Below are 16,549 nucleotides of genomic sequence, written 5' to 3' on the forward strand. Positions count from 1 at the left end.
AAAAACTGACCGCCCCTTTGGTCAGTCACTTTATGACAAAAGGACACACGCAAGAGGATTTCAAATGGACCATCTTAGAAAAACTAAGACCACCCATAAGGGGTGGGAACTTTGGAGAAATGCTACTCAAACGCGAGCAACTCTGGATTTTTCGACTGGACACATTAAAGAATGGACTAAATGAGGAGATACAATGGCATGACCTGGCACTAATGAAGTAAATGCCCACTGCATGTAGAGATACACAAGTATATAAGGCAGTTTAGGACTAGTGTCCCTCTAAATTGTCAACAATCACGAGCTGTGTAACACGTAATCCCTTGCTCATCTGTGCATTCTGCATTTCTGTCAATATCAGTATGATCAGATTACAATGAACATCCCTTACTGCAGCACAAAGGATAATATGTCTCCTCAAATATGCAAAATTAACCATGGGTGCATCAAAGGTTGCCCACCAACATCCAATCCAGATGGCCCCACGTAGAATCATTAGACAGTATTTGCTTAATCACTTGCTCACTTTTGCATTTTGCATTTCTGTCCATACCAGTATGATCAGATCAAAGAGAACATCCCATACTGCAGCACAAAGTATAATATGCCGCCCCAAATATGCAAATTGACCATGGATGCACCATAGGTTGCCCACCAACATTCAATCCAGATGGCCCCGAACAGAATCATTAGACAGTATCTGCATTAGGCATCACACATCTGCGTTGAACACGCAGCAAAGAAGACAGAGCGGCCGTTATCCCTTTTCCTGAGGGTGTTTTTGTGTGTGAAAACTGTATACGATTTAACGCTTCAGGCTGAATTGTGAATTGTAATCGATTTCTCCCTGATTGTGCTTCTGGGCCCCCACTCCATACCTGCCACGCTCTACGGTGGGCCCCCACTCCATACCCGCTACGCTCTACGGCGGGCCATCAGTGGATCATTTTGGCTTTCCTGGCATGAAAATAGTAGACTGATGGTGTCTCTTTACCCATTTCTGTGTTGCAATATTTGTTTGTCTTAAAGGTTATTAGATATGGGTAACTCGGCGCAAAGCCCGCTACCGTTAAAACATTTTTTAACCTGCAATGAAGGCATGAGTGCTTCTCATGATCACCTGTGCGTTCAGGGTTGGTAACGTCCCTGAGCCCTCGCCAAGGCACTAGCAGGCCATTACTGCACCTGCACGTCCCTAAACGTGGGGGTGATTGTTATAGTGATAGCTATAGTTTCACATCCTAGTCAACCCTATGTAGCCTCACTAATGCTCAGTGTATGAGCCAGACTTAATGGTGGTGCTAAAGTAATACGTAAGAGCAAATACTAATGCTGTTCAACTCTGTTTAGCCGACTAGGAGATGCTAAAGCATGCCTTATGAACTAAACTCTATGGTAGCACTAAAGAGACACCCGAGCCAAAACTAAGAAGTCGAAAGACACTTGACGATCTTGTCTGCCCCCAAATGTAATTTCTCTTTGAACAGTCTATATCAATATGTCCTCACTGGGTGGTGCTGAAGTGCCAGATACAATCCAAAACTTAGAGAGCTTTGAGTCTTTAGCATACTCTACTATACATTTCTCTGGTTGCATGAAATGCATTCATTTGTACAGTTGCAATGATGTTTAAGGTAAATTGACGCTACCTTTGTGTGGCAAGGACAATGACCTGGCAGAGAGGGTGTGGCGGGAGGGGGCAGTGGAGAGGGCCCCAGATCCTGTCCACACCCTTGTGCCAGTCTTTACATGTGCAGTACCAATTTGCATCACCCCATGACTCTGAACAAAATTGCTACCTAAGAAAAGCCAGAGAAACCACAGTTGCATGAGGCGGCCAAACGAAGGACATCAGCACTGCATGCAGTCCAATGCCAGACCACAGCCAGGGAGAATGAGCTAGTTGAAAGAATCACTTGCTTTGAACCCTATGTGATCAGCATAACAACACAGCTGGGAGAGAGAACAACTGAACGCAAAGCAGCTGCTTCAAGCTCTGCAAACAGACCCCAGATTTGCCATGCACAGCAGCAAAACCACTGCTGTCACCCTAGATCACCAGGCACTTAAAGCAGAGAACAGCTCAAAAGTACTGAACTTACCTTGAGGAGAACTGAGCCATGGTCCCTTAACGCAAACTCTGACAATTTCGAGCTCAGGCCGTCATTGCTGCGGCATGGTGGCCCTGCACAGAGAAAACAGGCGGGGGCTTCATCCGCTCTTTGAAATTATCTGTAATGCTGATCCCTCCCAGGCAGGGAAGGCAGAACCACATTGGCCAGGGCCAGCGATCCAACCGAGGAGGGGGGAGGGTGATAAAAGAACCCCATAGGAAAGAAATAGTTGTGGGTGAGGTCGGAGGAGAAGGTGGCAATAGACCAAGAGACCAGCAAGATGAAGGGTGGTAAGAAGAGCAGGGAGGGAAAACTGTAGATCAGGTGAAGTATAGTTTAGGGAGTTCATGTGGTGCGGACTTGTGAGTGTGTGAAAGATGCACAAGTGTTATTAGGAGAGGGAGTGAATGTGATGTGAATGTGAGAGTGAATGAGGGGTGTCTAAGAAGTAGGTGCAGTGCAGAGAATGGGCTGGAACAAAAAAGGTCTTGCTGTAGTGCCACTCCTTCCCCCAAGCCCAGGGGCTAGCACGTGATTCTCCCAGGTCCTGCTACCTCAATGAGCAGACAGCTTTCAGAAGACTTGGCACGGAGCGCTGCCTAGTATTCTGAAAGCAGTCTTCTCGTTACATTGCACGCATGAAGAATCAGCACTGCAGGTAGAAACTGCCAAATCCTCACATAACATGTTGCAGCTGTCTTCTTCTTCTTCTTCTTCTTAATTATCGGAGGCGTGGGCGGACCCACGCAGGCGCTTCCCCATCCTATAGGATGATGTGCACCGTACCCACTAATTATTTTTTGGCTCCATTTAAGCTCACAACTCCTCCCACCTCCCCGTCTGCCTCACAAAATCCAACATCACACTACTCCTCCTCCTGCCTCTCTCCCCATCACCTCCCAGTATAGTCCTCCCACTCAGCTCAGCCACACCCAACGCAGTCAACCGAACCCTCATCAATTCTCTCTCTGCAACATGTCTTTCATACCTAATCGAAAAATGTCCCACCGTTTCAGGCACCCCACACACCGTCCCTTGATTCACGCTTGCCTATTCGAAATAGACTGTCATTCAGCCCCACATGACCTATCCTCAACCGATTCAGCATCACCTCCTCCCCCCTCCTCCATTCTGAACTCCCTGCATCCACCTTCACCGACACTTTCCCACGAACACCGAACATCCACCTGCCCTTCACCCCATTCACCCACCTCTGCTGCCACTCATCCAGGACCCGTCTCACCATCACAGCCTTCACCTCATCCACACTCAAAGGCAACCTCACATCAATCGCTCCCCTCCTCATACCCAGCTGTCCAAACTTGTGTATATGTCGTGCAATTTACAGACTTCTCTTTATTAGGGTGAATATTGTGACCAATCAAAACAGAAGAGTCCAATACTCACTTAAAGGACTTCTTACGGAATCACTATAAGACATGTTTAACATTTAAAATTGTGGACATTATGATGTTCCCATAATGCTCTTTGCTTTTATGCAAATCTCTAGGATTGGGTTCTATGAGATAATGTGTTGCGCAACCTGACCTGGGGCCATGCCCCTTGGCCCTGTCTCTTCCTTCCAACAGCCGTTCCCCTCCAAAGAGGTGACAGTTCCCCCCAATACATTTTTTCCATTTCCTGCACTGAGTAGGTGGAGTTTTAGTGTGGAGGAGGGAAGTAGTAATGTGGAGGTGGCAGTAGCAGTGTGGAGGAGGAAGTAGTAGTGTGACAGTGGGAGTAGTAGAGTGTAGCAAGGAGAAGTAATATTGAAGGGCGGAGGCAGTAGTCAAAAGAGTTATAGCCTTTCGAGGGACAGAGGAAGATGCACACAGGGAATAGGAGGTGTGAAGGATGACAAGGTTTGGAGGGTAGAGAGCGAGGAAGAGGAACTTAAGGGCACGAGAGGAAGATGACCGAGTCTGGCAGAGTGTCTGACGGGATATCCCCACTACTCTGGAAGCCACTAACCCACTGGTATTTTAGGATGAGTCTTGATCAAAAAGGCAACTACCTTTAGGTTATCACAAACAGCTGTCTAGAAAATAGACAGTGCGGGTATATATTCTGTATCTAATAACCCAGGGATTAGGTAGGCCCGGGTTAGGGTGGAAAAAGGCGCATCAAGATGAAAGAGACCAGGACAGCTCTAGTACCCTGCTGAAAACATTCATAAAAACCCTTGAGCCATATTTGGAATTTGGAGTATTCTTTGAGTCATCTGATAGCTGACAACAGATACCTGAGCTGTAGAGGTTAACACCTATATCCATGAGATGTTCATTGATATTGCTTTTTAGAAATGTATTTTTCATGGCAGGATAAATGAGCATTCTGTTTACTTGTCTATAGTGTTAAATCCCACTTTCATGTGTAGGCTTGGCTGTTAACGGCCAAGCCTGCTCGCGAATGCAAGAATTAATGCTATTGGTACCACTGAATTTTACGCAGTGTATTAAGAGTTTTTGTGTAATGCAAAATAAAGTTCCCTTTGAGAGGACCTGCCTGGCCGTGCACTTCTTCATCAAAGTGAAGGTAGAAAAAGCCCAAGATGTCAACCATGGACTTGCGACAGAGGCTCTTGAGTGACTCCATTATCGCTGTCCATGGCGCCATGGAAGAGAAGGGAGGCGACATGGCAGCGAGAGAATTATATAAATTGTGGGGGTGGGGAGGAAGATGGAGGGCTTTCAGGTGGGCAGTGGGTGGTAAAGCAAGGATCAAAAGTCCCTGATGGACAATGGTGGCCGTCATGTGAGGGAGCAGCTAGCAGTTCTCTCCAAACGCAGGCTTTCACTGCCAGTTCACACCTTGTATTGGAGGGAGCCAATTGGCTGGCTTCCCCCCACCCCGTCCTTGTGCCAATTGTAGATCTATCTTCACTTGCAGAAGGAAATGCCAGTGATGTCCACTCTCGGTGCGCATGGGGAATCTCCTACGCCAGCTATAGTCCATTTTGGACAGACTGCGGGTTTTAGGTGTACCAATCGGAGGCTTTCATTAAGTTCCACTTGGTCAATTCGCATGTGCAGCCCAAAGATTGTCAATTCCTCCAATTGTCTCTGTTCTTAATGCAGTGTCTGTGCTATTGCAGAAGGTTTCCTTTTGATATTTCTTACAATAATTGGTCACCCACAGCCGGACTGGTGATTCAAAGAGTCACACAACCCGCAGCAGCCATGCCCCAACACCAACACCAATACCTTTCTACCGGTTTCCATCCACTTTGGTATCCTACCTAGCAGGGTAGTGAGTGCTCTGCAGAGGCAGGGTAAGGCTCCAACATTGCAACAATTTACTTTCAGGCTCCCTTTCCCCACGCTTCATGTACCCCACAATGCTCTGAGCCCCGGGATTTGAAGGGATCACATGACCTGGACCAGCCTGCATTACATGAAATTCCAGGGAAATCTCCCCCGGGCTAATGTTGACCCTTGTTTGTCTCTTCACTGTGTCCCTCTTGCCCGGCCCTACCACACTTTCTAGCCCTGATTGAGACCACTCCTTGAGTTGATAAGAGAGAACATCTTACAATAGTTCTGGACCTCGTGCCCTACTGTAATTCGTATTAGTACCCAGCGAGAGTCAAGCAGAATGCAACACGCATACTGATTGGCTTTCGCCGGGTCATTACCCGGGCCAGAATCCCTCGATTCTCGGCTGGGATTCCAACCGCCTTGTCCACGGCGGGGGGCGTGGCAGCCCCTCAGCCAATGAGGAAGCTCGAAGCGGGGCCATCCCCGCTCCGAGCCTTCCCAAGGCTGAAACGCTACTTTCACCCCCCGCCTGGGGCTCAGGAAAGTTTTTTTTTTTTGTTTCTTTGTTATTTTCCCCTTTCTTCACACCTCCCTGCCCTCTCCACCCCACATACCCTTTGCATCCTTTACCTTCTTCTTTTGTCTTTCGGGAGCAGACACGCTGGGAACACTTCTGTTGATGGACTCCCTTTTCCCCTTCCTGGCAGCCATTTTCTTGGTTGGTTTTCTTTTTTTTCTGACCCGAAACGCTGCAGCGTTTCGGGACAGAAAAAAACTGCTTTTAGTGCCCCGGTCACACAGATCTTGCTGGCCGGGCTACTAATAGCAATATCCCGCTTGCGGCGGGGCATTACGGAGTCAGGTAATGCCCCGGGCCTTCGTTAAGGCCCTCGCTTCGCTGAGGCTTATAACTATGGGCCCCGGGGAATTACCTGCTCAGGGCATATTGCTTAATTATACTATGATGTCCCACTGTAATGTGTTCCTTAGAGTGATGTTGCTCCCTGCTCTGCCACTATAATTAGAGCTTTACCGTGATTGTGCACCACTGTGCCCCACTGGAATTCTACGCCCTGGTGCTGCCACTGACATTCGTGTTATGATCTGATTTTGCTCCCTGGTGTTCAGCCATAATATCTGCCATGCTAAAATCCTGCTCCCTTGTGAGCCACAGTAATTCTGCCCCTTTGTACCCAACTGTAATTTGTGCTTTGATGTTTTTTGCATCCTGGTGCCCCGCTGTCATTGGTGATATACTGTGATTTTACTTCCTGGTGCCCCACAGTGATCCTGCCTCCTAAGGTACAGCTGCAAGTTATACAGTATGAGATTTTGCACCCTGGTGTTCACCTGTAATTCTGCCAGACTGTGATTTTGTTCGCTGATGTCCTACTGTAATTTGCGCTGTAGTGTGTTTTTGTTCCTTGGTGTCCCACCCCAGTTTGTTCTATGCCGGGACTCTTTTTATTTTTTAAATTCATTTAGAACGCGCTTAATATCAGCGAGTGGTTTCTAAGCGCAGGATCGGGATTCAAACCTGTGCTGTCTTGCTTCTAAGACAAACGTGTTGCCCCAGAGCGATCTATTCTTCTTTCAGCCTTCTCCATTATACCTACTATAAATTCTCTTCGCCTGTAGTCTACTTGGTACCCACATCTGCATGCCTCGTTTTGTTTGTCTCCGCCCCATCTTCCTCAACTCCCAAAATGGACCAGTCAATTGACCCTGCTTACTGACCCAGATACCTGCCCACACCAGGGTTCCTCAGGACAACATCTCATAAGTTCTCTGCCCCAAGGGTACCTCTACAGAGACATCACCAATGGCATACGAGATAAACACTCTAAGCTTCAACATTCTCACCTTATGTGCACAAGCACACTATAAGCAGACGATCTAAGCCGCTTGCACACAGCAATGTAATAACCTCCCCAGCACACATCAAATGGGACAATACACCTTTACCATAAACTTACATACCACTGGTCCCGGCCAATGCATTCTAACAGTACAAGTGCCCAAGGCTCATCTGAGGACACACATGCCTCCATGCTCTAAAAGAGAACACCTATAAAAGGAACAGCACATAGAGCTCAGGGTACCTCCAGTATGTGTGCATGTAAGCAACCTAACAACCCCCCAGCCCCTCCAGATCTACAAGAGCACTTGGAGACCATGCAAATGGCAGCATAGCCATTGCCCAGTAAAACCAGTAACCTAACATTTGAAAATCATTATTGGTCCTTCCCCCAGTGGGTATTTCCAGCCTGAACCTCTTGCCTATATCCTCTTGCCCAGACTATTGACAACCCGACACATGTTCGGACTGTATCAGTAAAGTGGAACTTGATTCCCTATCGCAGCTAGCAAAGGACTCATGTCTGGGCATACCCCCTCTGACTTATTGAGGCTCACAATAGACTGTACCCACTAGGGGCAGAATCAGTACAGATTTACATATTGCTGCCCACCTTATGCAATAGCCTAGACAACAGTAACAATGATGGAAAGAAAACTGCCCAAAGCAGGTAGCAATGGCTTTATTCAGACCTTTCCATCCATCATAATTTGGTGATTGAAAAACATATATCTTAATACCATATGTGTACAGCTTTACTATTGTCTACAAGACTTGGGGCCACACAATTGCATCTTAACCGACCTGATCTGATACCCTAGCAGTTCCTCCACAACATCCTGCTTAATCCTTCAGTAGAGCATCGCTCTTTAGACTGATGATTGGGGGGGCTGTGGCGGGGGTACTCTAACCCCCATCGTTAGTTATCTGTTGGCCTGGTGATCTTATGATGCCAAATAACTCTCAAAATGTGAGGGGGTGAAATCCATCTGATTAGTTATTCACTCTGCGTTACAGTTTTTCATCCAGCATTGCAAGTGTTATGTTAAGTGGTATTTATACTGCACCCAACACCACTGTAGTGGTCTTACAGCGCCTATCCGTGTCCAAAAGGTGATGTATTGGGTCCCCAACATCAAATGAGGTTCCTGTAAACTTATTTAATATCATTTGATGCTACAATTCTCAGTCAAATTTATAGAAAAATGTGTTACACTCTAAAAATATATAACATATCCAATGTCATATGTACAATACAACATACAAGCATCAAAGTGCTAGATGGTTAAAGTGGAAAGATTCAGACCACAGACCCCTGCCTGAATGTATCACATAAACACAAATACAAACATGACAGTGATTGCTCACATTCAAGCCTTTTGTACACAGCCCCTTGTTCCTACTGTCTGATTACTTTTGTAGGGGTGGCCCTCTTTTCTGTTGGTGTGGATGTATTGTAGCCCACCAGGGTATCTCCAGACCTTTGTCTGTTGGCAAACAGGTGTAGTTGAAAGCAGTAAAGAGGAGGAAAAGAAGTTAATTGGATGATAAGACACCTATAGTGGGGCTAGAGGTGATGGGATAGGTTTGTATTAGTAGGGGGGGTGTATTTTATCATCTGCTTGATTCTAGATCTGCGCAAGAGAGAATTGTGGAAGTGTGTAGCTTCTTTGGCACAATGGCATTATTTAGACATGAAGGCGCATGGTGCCAGATGTAAGTGGTGTGTGGTTGCATGGTGTGCTTGAGCTGTGCTCAGGTGGACCCTTGTAGTTTGGAGGCTCTTCACTCGCCTTCGTTTATATATGGAACCATGCCTGTGTACAAGGAGAGAGTGGGTTCTTTCGAGCCAGGTGCACCGATGTGGCAGTGCCATGATTTGGGCGTATAAAGAAATGTGCGTTCGGATACACGGGATAGAGGTACAGTAGCAGAAGTAAATAGGAGCTCAATTTGAGATTCAATAACTTGGGTTGTGTAAGCCATCAGCTGACTGGCATCCCTTATGGGTTAATGTGCATGATATAGGAGATGCTAGTTATGTGCCCCTGGAATACGCTTCTGTATGGAGTAATAAGAGGTAAGGAGATTGACTTTGGCATCTGGTTGTAAACCCCCTTCATGGATCCTTGGAATAGTGTTGTCTACTCTTTAGACAATGTGTTCTGCCAAGTAGACCGGGTCTGTATGCCTAGTATGGGAATGAATGGGGTGCTACGGTGCAGACTCAGGCAGAGAATGTGTAGTGCTCGGGGTACAATCAATTTCCTAGCTCAACTTATTTCTATAGGGATTTAAATATTTGTATAAGCACTTTATTAAGACTTCCATGTGGCTTTCTTTAATATTCGCCAATTACTCTTTTGCAGCCATGTGCCACATAACAGCAACCCACACGTGGACATTATACATACAGCTTCCCCCATCTGCCATCCCCAGGCCCCCTGCATTCTGAACACATACAGAGCACCCTGGCTTTGCAAAAGTAGATCCACCCTGTTAGTTTTACGTCATGCCCAAAGAGACACACTGACTCCTCCCCATCACTTGCGAGTTTCTGGGAAGGCTGGTTATAAAGCGGTTCGACAGAAGAGGCCCGCTTCCCACAGCCCCTCCACCTGGCCACCTAATTCAATGCACTCTGTGCAGATTTATGCAAACCCTTTATCACATCATTCATGCTATTGTATAGTGTGTTGAGGGAGTGTGTCCAAGAAAACCACCCCATCTCAAAAGCCTACATATTTCTCAGGGGCATCAATGCATGGTTCTATCTGGTCCCTTTTTGAGATGGGGGTCTATGGTTGCTCTCCTCCTGGTTGTCAAACAAATCGTTTCCTTTTGTTCTTTGGCTACTTTTAGCTGTGTCCCTGAAGGCTGCATTGCATTAGTTGTGATGGATGTTGCCTGTTGAATAGTTCCCCTTTTCGTGCAGACAGTGTCTTTTGGTTGTCTCTCTTTGAGATTGAGGTTGGTTGTTTGTTTGTTTCTTTGGTAATGCGCGCCGAACCCGTAGGTAACTGGGCGCAGCAGATAAGAAGACTTAAGACTTAGTTACAACATGGAATCAATACAGTGTCAACAGGGGAGATACACATGGATTACAGTGGGGGATGGTACAGTAGCTTACATGCATTCATGTAGGAGTGGTATATTCGATTACATATATTCTTAGTCAGGTGCATAGGTAGGTGTTACATAGTGTCCTAGGGAGCATTATACCGCAGCCAGTTTAAGGTGTTACGTCTGAAGCTAAAGTAAGACTGGTCAGTTCTGAGGGTCAGACGTAATGCATTCCAGTATTGTGCAGCTTTCACTGGGAAACTACATCCTCCCGATTTGGTTAACTTATACCTGGGTATCTCTAGACAGTGGGGATTGGCCGCTCTGGACCGGTGAGTCGAGGTTTTTCTAGTTATTCTCTCTGTAAGGTTTGGGGGAGCTGCATTATTGAGGCATTTGAATGTGAGTGATACAGTTTTAAGTAAGATTCTGTCACTTATCTTTAACCAGTGGGGATCTCTTCTGGAATTGGAGATGTGTTCTTTATTGGTTAGATTCAGGGCAGTTCTAATGGCATTATTTTGCCGCTTGTAATTTGTTGAGGATATATTTGTTGGCTCCTAGATATGGGGCAATAATCCAGTTTTGATAATATTAAAGCATTGGCGAGTGTGATACAGCTTGCTTCTGTTAGAAATGAACGGCAGGCCCTGATGAGTTTGCCTGTGTAGGCCGTAGAGGAAGCAAAGGAATTGACTTGTTTTCTTAATGATAGGGTGGAGTCGAGGTAAAAACCTAGTGTTTTTACCTTGTTTTCTACTTTGATTATGTTGCCATCAATGTTGAATGAGGCATAGTTGGAGTTTAGTTTTTTTAGGTTGGCTTTGGAGCCCAGGATAAAGATCTCTGTTTTATCATCATTCAGGCAGAGGCCATGGGATGCCATCTGTGCCTGAATGAGGATGTATATTTCATTTACCAAGGCCGTATCTTTGTTAAAATCGCCCAAAAGAGGAATAGGATCTGGGTGTCATCTGCATAGTTAGTGTAGGCGACACCCAGTCTGTCCAATTTGTCGAATAGGGGCTTGGTAAATATATTATGCATGCTAGGCGAGACACAAGATCCTTGTGGAACACCAAAGGTAGTCTGAATTGGGTCAGCCGAGGGAGAGAAGACGCTCATTGTTCTGTTTGCTAAAAAGGACTGGACCCAGGCTATAGCGTCAGTCAAGAAGTGGGCTGCTGATGCTAGGTGTTTGCACAGGACGGCATGGTCCACCAAGTCGAAGGCTGCCGGCAGGTCGAGGAGGAGTAGCATGGCAGTTTTACCTTTGCCTTCAAGCTTGTCTATTTGGGCCTTTAGGTCATGCCGTTTCAGTGCCATGTTGTGGTGTGAATCCGGATTGGCGAGATCCTAGTAGGTGGTTGGCTAAATTTGCAGGTATGCTACTCTGTCAATTATTTTAAGGAGAAAGGGTACCGTGGTGATGGGCCTGTAGTTAGTAGGGATGGATGGGTCAAGAGTCTGTTTCTTAAGGAGCGGTAGAACCCACGACTCTTTTAGGCTCTTTGGGACAGTGTTAGTTTTGAAGGAGGCATTGATTAGTTTTGAGATAAATGGTGCTAGATCTCTCACTGCATCTTTAATTATTTGGGCAGGACAGCTGTTGCCCTGACAGTTGGATATCTTTAGAGATAGGATGATTTTCTCCGTTTCCTGAATGGAGACTTTGGTGAATCTGAAAGGTGCTGGCATGTTAGGGACTTCAGTGGGAGTGGTGACTTGTAGCTCAGTAGGCGTCAATGAGGCTTTTTTATTGGCTATTTATTTTGTTGGAGAGATGGTATTTTGCTAGAGAGGGCATTCTGTATGCTAGTGCACCATTGTTTGTCGTTGGGGGTATAGGGGATTCAAGTTCCCGGAGGATCACAAAGAGCTCCTTGGTGTTGGAGCTACCTTTGGAGATTCTTTCGTTGAATACGTATTTTTTTAGTGCATATTATTTCTTTCTTGTATTTGTTGGCCAGCTGGGACAGTTGTAGTCTGTTTTCCTCTGAGGGGCATTGACGCCAAAGAGATTGTAATTTTCTTTTCTGAAGTCTTAGCTCTTTAAGATGGGGTGTGAACCAGGCGTTAAAATGGGCCTTCTGTTTACTTTTGCAAAGTTTGGCTGGCACAATGATATCTAAGGCAATGGCCATAGAGTTGTTGAAAACCTCTACTAAGAGGTTGGGTTGGAGTTGCTTGGTAGAGTGGTAGCGAGTTGAGGGATGGGAAGAGATGGGGTAATAGTTTGCCAACTGTAATGTTTTTTTTACATCTGGTGGGTAGTGGTGGTACCAAAGCGGAGGCTTTCAGCGTTTGTTTATCTATTTATAGTGAGAAGTCTATCAGATGATGATCTGCCCATGGTTGTGGGGTAATGTTCATGATAGAAGTGGTACAATTCAGGTCAGCAACCCAGTCAAGGGTTCGTCCTTTGTTGTGGGTTGGGGTGTAGACTTTTTGGGTGAGTCCATGCTCTGATAGGATAGTTGCTATAGATTGTGCCTGTTTATCCTCAGAGTCATTAAAGCCTAAGTTGAAGTCACCCGGCATTAAGATCTGTGATGACTCTTTGGTATTATTGGCCAGCAGACGGGATAGGTCGTCCTCAAAGGTGTTGATAGGTCCTGGGGGTATATATAGCAGGTACATGGTTAATGTCCTGTTACTAGATATAGGTAGTTTGGCCGTAAGCAGTTCACAAGATTTAAGTGGTGGTGGGGTGACAAGTCTTAGGGCAAGCCTAGTTTTAGCTATAATAGCTATACCGCCCCCTCTGGCATTAGGTCTATCCACTCTGCGTATGATTATTTTCTGGGATAGCTAGCATTAGGGCAGGGCCAGGGCCCCTGTACCTGATTTGTCATCTCGGCCGAGCTGCCTGTGCTTTATCCTTCTCGATATCTTAACCCCTATGCTTTTTATGGACTGGAACGACATCCAAAATAGGACCAGTCTATGATGTATGGTCGTTTATCACCCAGGTAGTCAGAACAGTTCTAAGTTGATTAGACTGCCACAGTTAGACTCAGGTCTGGGAGAGTCTAATATTCCTCATATTATCTTGAATATGGGTCTGTGCTCACTGTAGTGGCAAGGGCATAGACTGTTGGGCGAGGCGGGTTTTTATATAGTATAATAATGACCTTATTGTTGCTATATATGGAGACTAGGACGGTGGTGACTAAGGCACCGAGTGACTCGGCTTCTTACTTGGAGATTTGATATAGGTGATGCCAGACCTGCAAACTGTTGACAGGTCATGGTCTATGGCCTGGATTGGAAGCCTTAAGAAGCCGACGGTGAACACAAGAGCCTCGCAATGAAGAAACATTTGGCACTAATAGTCAGCCGTCTCAAAGATATAGATTAGCATGTAACTATGGACAGAGAGTGTGATTTCTTTACTGTGGTGAGCATCGACTTTTCCAAAGAACAAACATCACACTCTGAGGGAGGAGAGACCCCCATCAGGATAACGGGATACTCAACAATTGAAGAAAAAGTCACGTTGGACTTGGGTCTCCAGAATGCGATGGTACTGTTAGCACCTGAAAAGCCTAATCATCCTGCCCTTGGGTTCGGCACTCTGTACAAATGTCTAAATAAATAAATAAATCCTCTGAGGATGCTACCAAGTTGTCTGGAAATTCAGCACCTTCAATGACAACAATGAATATGACTGATGAGGTAACGGGCTGTATATCCTTCTTAACACTTGCTCATTATCATATTGCAATAATTTCTATTGAGCGATGCAGAGAAACAAAAACGAGATCTTGCCTATAACTGCATAGGCATGGAACAGGCAAGGTTGCATGCTATATAAGCAAGGTGCTATGCCATTGATGATAGACCTCCGGTTAGAAATGGCATCACTTAAATTGGTTATGTATGTGTACAGGGCAGGAGCTCTGTGCTTGAATGCGGTGATGCCACAGCGACCAGCATTCCGAAGGCTGTTCCCATCTGCTGTACATCACAATGTCAGCCGCTCTTTGCAGCCGCGTTACTCGCTTTTTGGGGTGGTCAACTGCTCCCTATTTGTGTCCCATTCTGCACACATCCTCCCAATCTGATCCAAACTCACACTATCCTCTTCTCTTCCACTGAACCTCCCTCCGCCACAAACTTGCCTCTGAGATGGCTTCTCTGTGCCACCCAAACTCTCTCTTTCAGGTGAGTGCCCCCCTTGCAGCATCCTCAGACATGCACTCAAGACCGCAGTGGATTCTTTGGTCACTCGGGGTAAAATCCTGCCAATACCCGATGACATGACATTTTGACAGAGTGAATCGCCCATCTGTGAACCGTAGACCTACCCATTGTCTCATTTGTGCTTATAACCTTACAGTGGCACGTGTCATGACTCTCTATTTAGTGTTACCCATAATAACACGCTTCACTGTCCACAGGCCTTCTCCTTCAGCAGGTTGTGTTCTTCATCTGCACCATTTTGATCACCTTCCTCGTCATTGTTCCAATTGTCTATGGGAAGAACCTTCTCCTCTTCAGAATACTGGAGGCCATGTGGTGAGTATCTGCCGAAATATTCTGCAAGCGTGAGCTTGAGGGTCAACTAAGGACAGAGTTCCCATGTAAGAGAAGGATGGGGGTGAAACCTGTGTATACATAGATGGCTTGTGATGTCGCGTATGGATGCGATTGTGGGGGCAGTAATGTGGCGGTGATGGTCTTGGTACCAATGGAGTTTCTTGATACTTTGAGCATCTGAATACAAAAGATCGGATGATTCACAGCTTTTATGCAGGGAAACGCTACAGCTCTCTTCGCCCTCAACTGGACCCGACAGGTTGCACGAACAAACGCCATTGTGGGACAAGCAAAGTCTGTTGTTTAAACTTTTTGTTTTTTTAAAACACAGGGTCTTGCAGAAATGTTCCTTTTTTAGTCCCAGACTCAATTTTTAGTAACAATGTTATCAATATGGTTACTATTGAGCAGATATTGTTAATACTGTTTGTAAATGGAAATGTAGACTATTGGATGATCATGTGTATTCTGTGACTATTCATTTAAATTTGAATACGATTTCATAGACAAATGATCATTACGGGATAGTACAGAAAATATCATACAAGTTATTACAAGACACTCTCTAATATCAGCCATTTATATTTTTGTAATACAAAATATTCCCTAACCCTCCCCAACACTAGCCTACACGTGTTTCGCACCTCTTAAGAATATGAACGAAAACGTGCTTTCTCAAGGCACCATAGCAAAGTTCAAATCATTATTATATTACCCAGTAAATGATTTTTGTCATACAATTGTACAAAACTCACCACAAAACTAGTCTTTTGACAGTTTCTTAAAAGCATTGTATAATGTTACTGGTCATGTAACCAAGAATCTTTTTCCTGATAAAAATCTGGTTATTATATACAACATTCCTTACCGATTATTCTAGATACATTTCCGAGCATACACGTTTCTATTGGTATCTCAGCTCTGGGAGGTCCTTATTGAACTCAAGCATAATGAGTATGATGTAACTCGAAAGATTCAAGACTGTGCATGCATAGTACTGCAGAATGGTATAATTTCAAGTCGGCTCTTTCGAAGGACAACGTGACGATAGATATAGTGACCACAAAGGGGTCTGATTTTCACAGATTTTCTATTTCTTGTACAAATGTAACTAGAATAATCCACCCTGATACCTGAGGATTTGGCGCGCTATACAAATAAACAAATACTGTTATGACTGAGATGGAAGTCTCGGATTTGGAAGATCCAGGTTAACTTGTATGATAACCTGATACTTGCGTGATAACGGTCCGATAGCCATCCTCTGTTTGGTGTGGCAGATCTTCCATTCTAAAGACTACCATTTCCTTCCAAATAGAGACTATGAGACTGCTTTGTGAATACTATTTGTATTGTCATGTTGACCTTCCAAAGTGGTGGCTAGACATTATAAAATTTAGCAGTACCATTGTGAGGAATTCGACCATCCGCACAGTGGGTGTGCACTCGCATGGGCTTTTTTTTTTACTTTGAAAAGAAATTGAATGATGGTAGATGAACTTCCGGAAAATGTGTGGCGCTAATCCGCACACATGTTGCTATGCATTGTTCACAAAGCCTTCTGGGGCCTGGGGCCTCAATACCTTCAACTCTCTCTTTCTAAATATCTTCCTTCTGGAGCTCTTCGCTCATCCGCCTCCAACTGCCTCAGGGTCAGTCACTTCTCCAAGCAACAGGTTGGTGGTAGATCTTTCCTCAGCTGGGCCCTCCCTCTGAAA

The 16,549-nt window shown here is 45.4% G+C and overlaps 1 protein-coding gene across 2 annotated transcripts in view; it reads left to right on the forward strand.

The window, feature by feature from the left end:
• Nucleotides 1-16,549, forward strand: part of STRA6 (signaling receptor and transporter of retinol STRA6) — a 336,152-nt gene that overhangs the window by 250,245 nt on the left and 69,358 nt on the right. For both annotated transcript variants that reach the window (XM_069624589.1, XM_069624590.1), the window contains exon 14: nucleotides 14,693-14,810. In XM_069624589.1, the coding sequence (XP_069480690.1) occupies nucleotides 14,693-14,810 (118 nt within the window). The remainder of the gene's footprint in view (nucleotides 1-14,692; nucleotides 14,811-16,549) is intronic.

Source organism: Ambystoma mexicanum, chromosome 11 (genome assembly GCF_040938575.1).
Source record: "Ambystoma mexicanum isolate Mex_15411 chromosome 11, UKY_AmexF1_1, whole genome shotgun sequence".
Lineage (NCBI taxonomy): Eukaryota > Metazoa > Chordata > Amphibia > Caudata > Ambystomatidae > Ambystoma > Ambystoma mexicanum.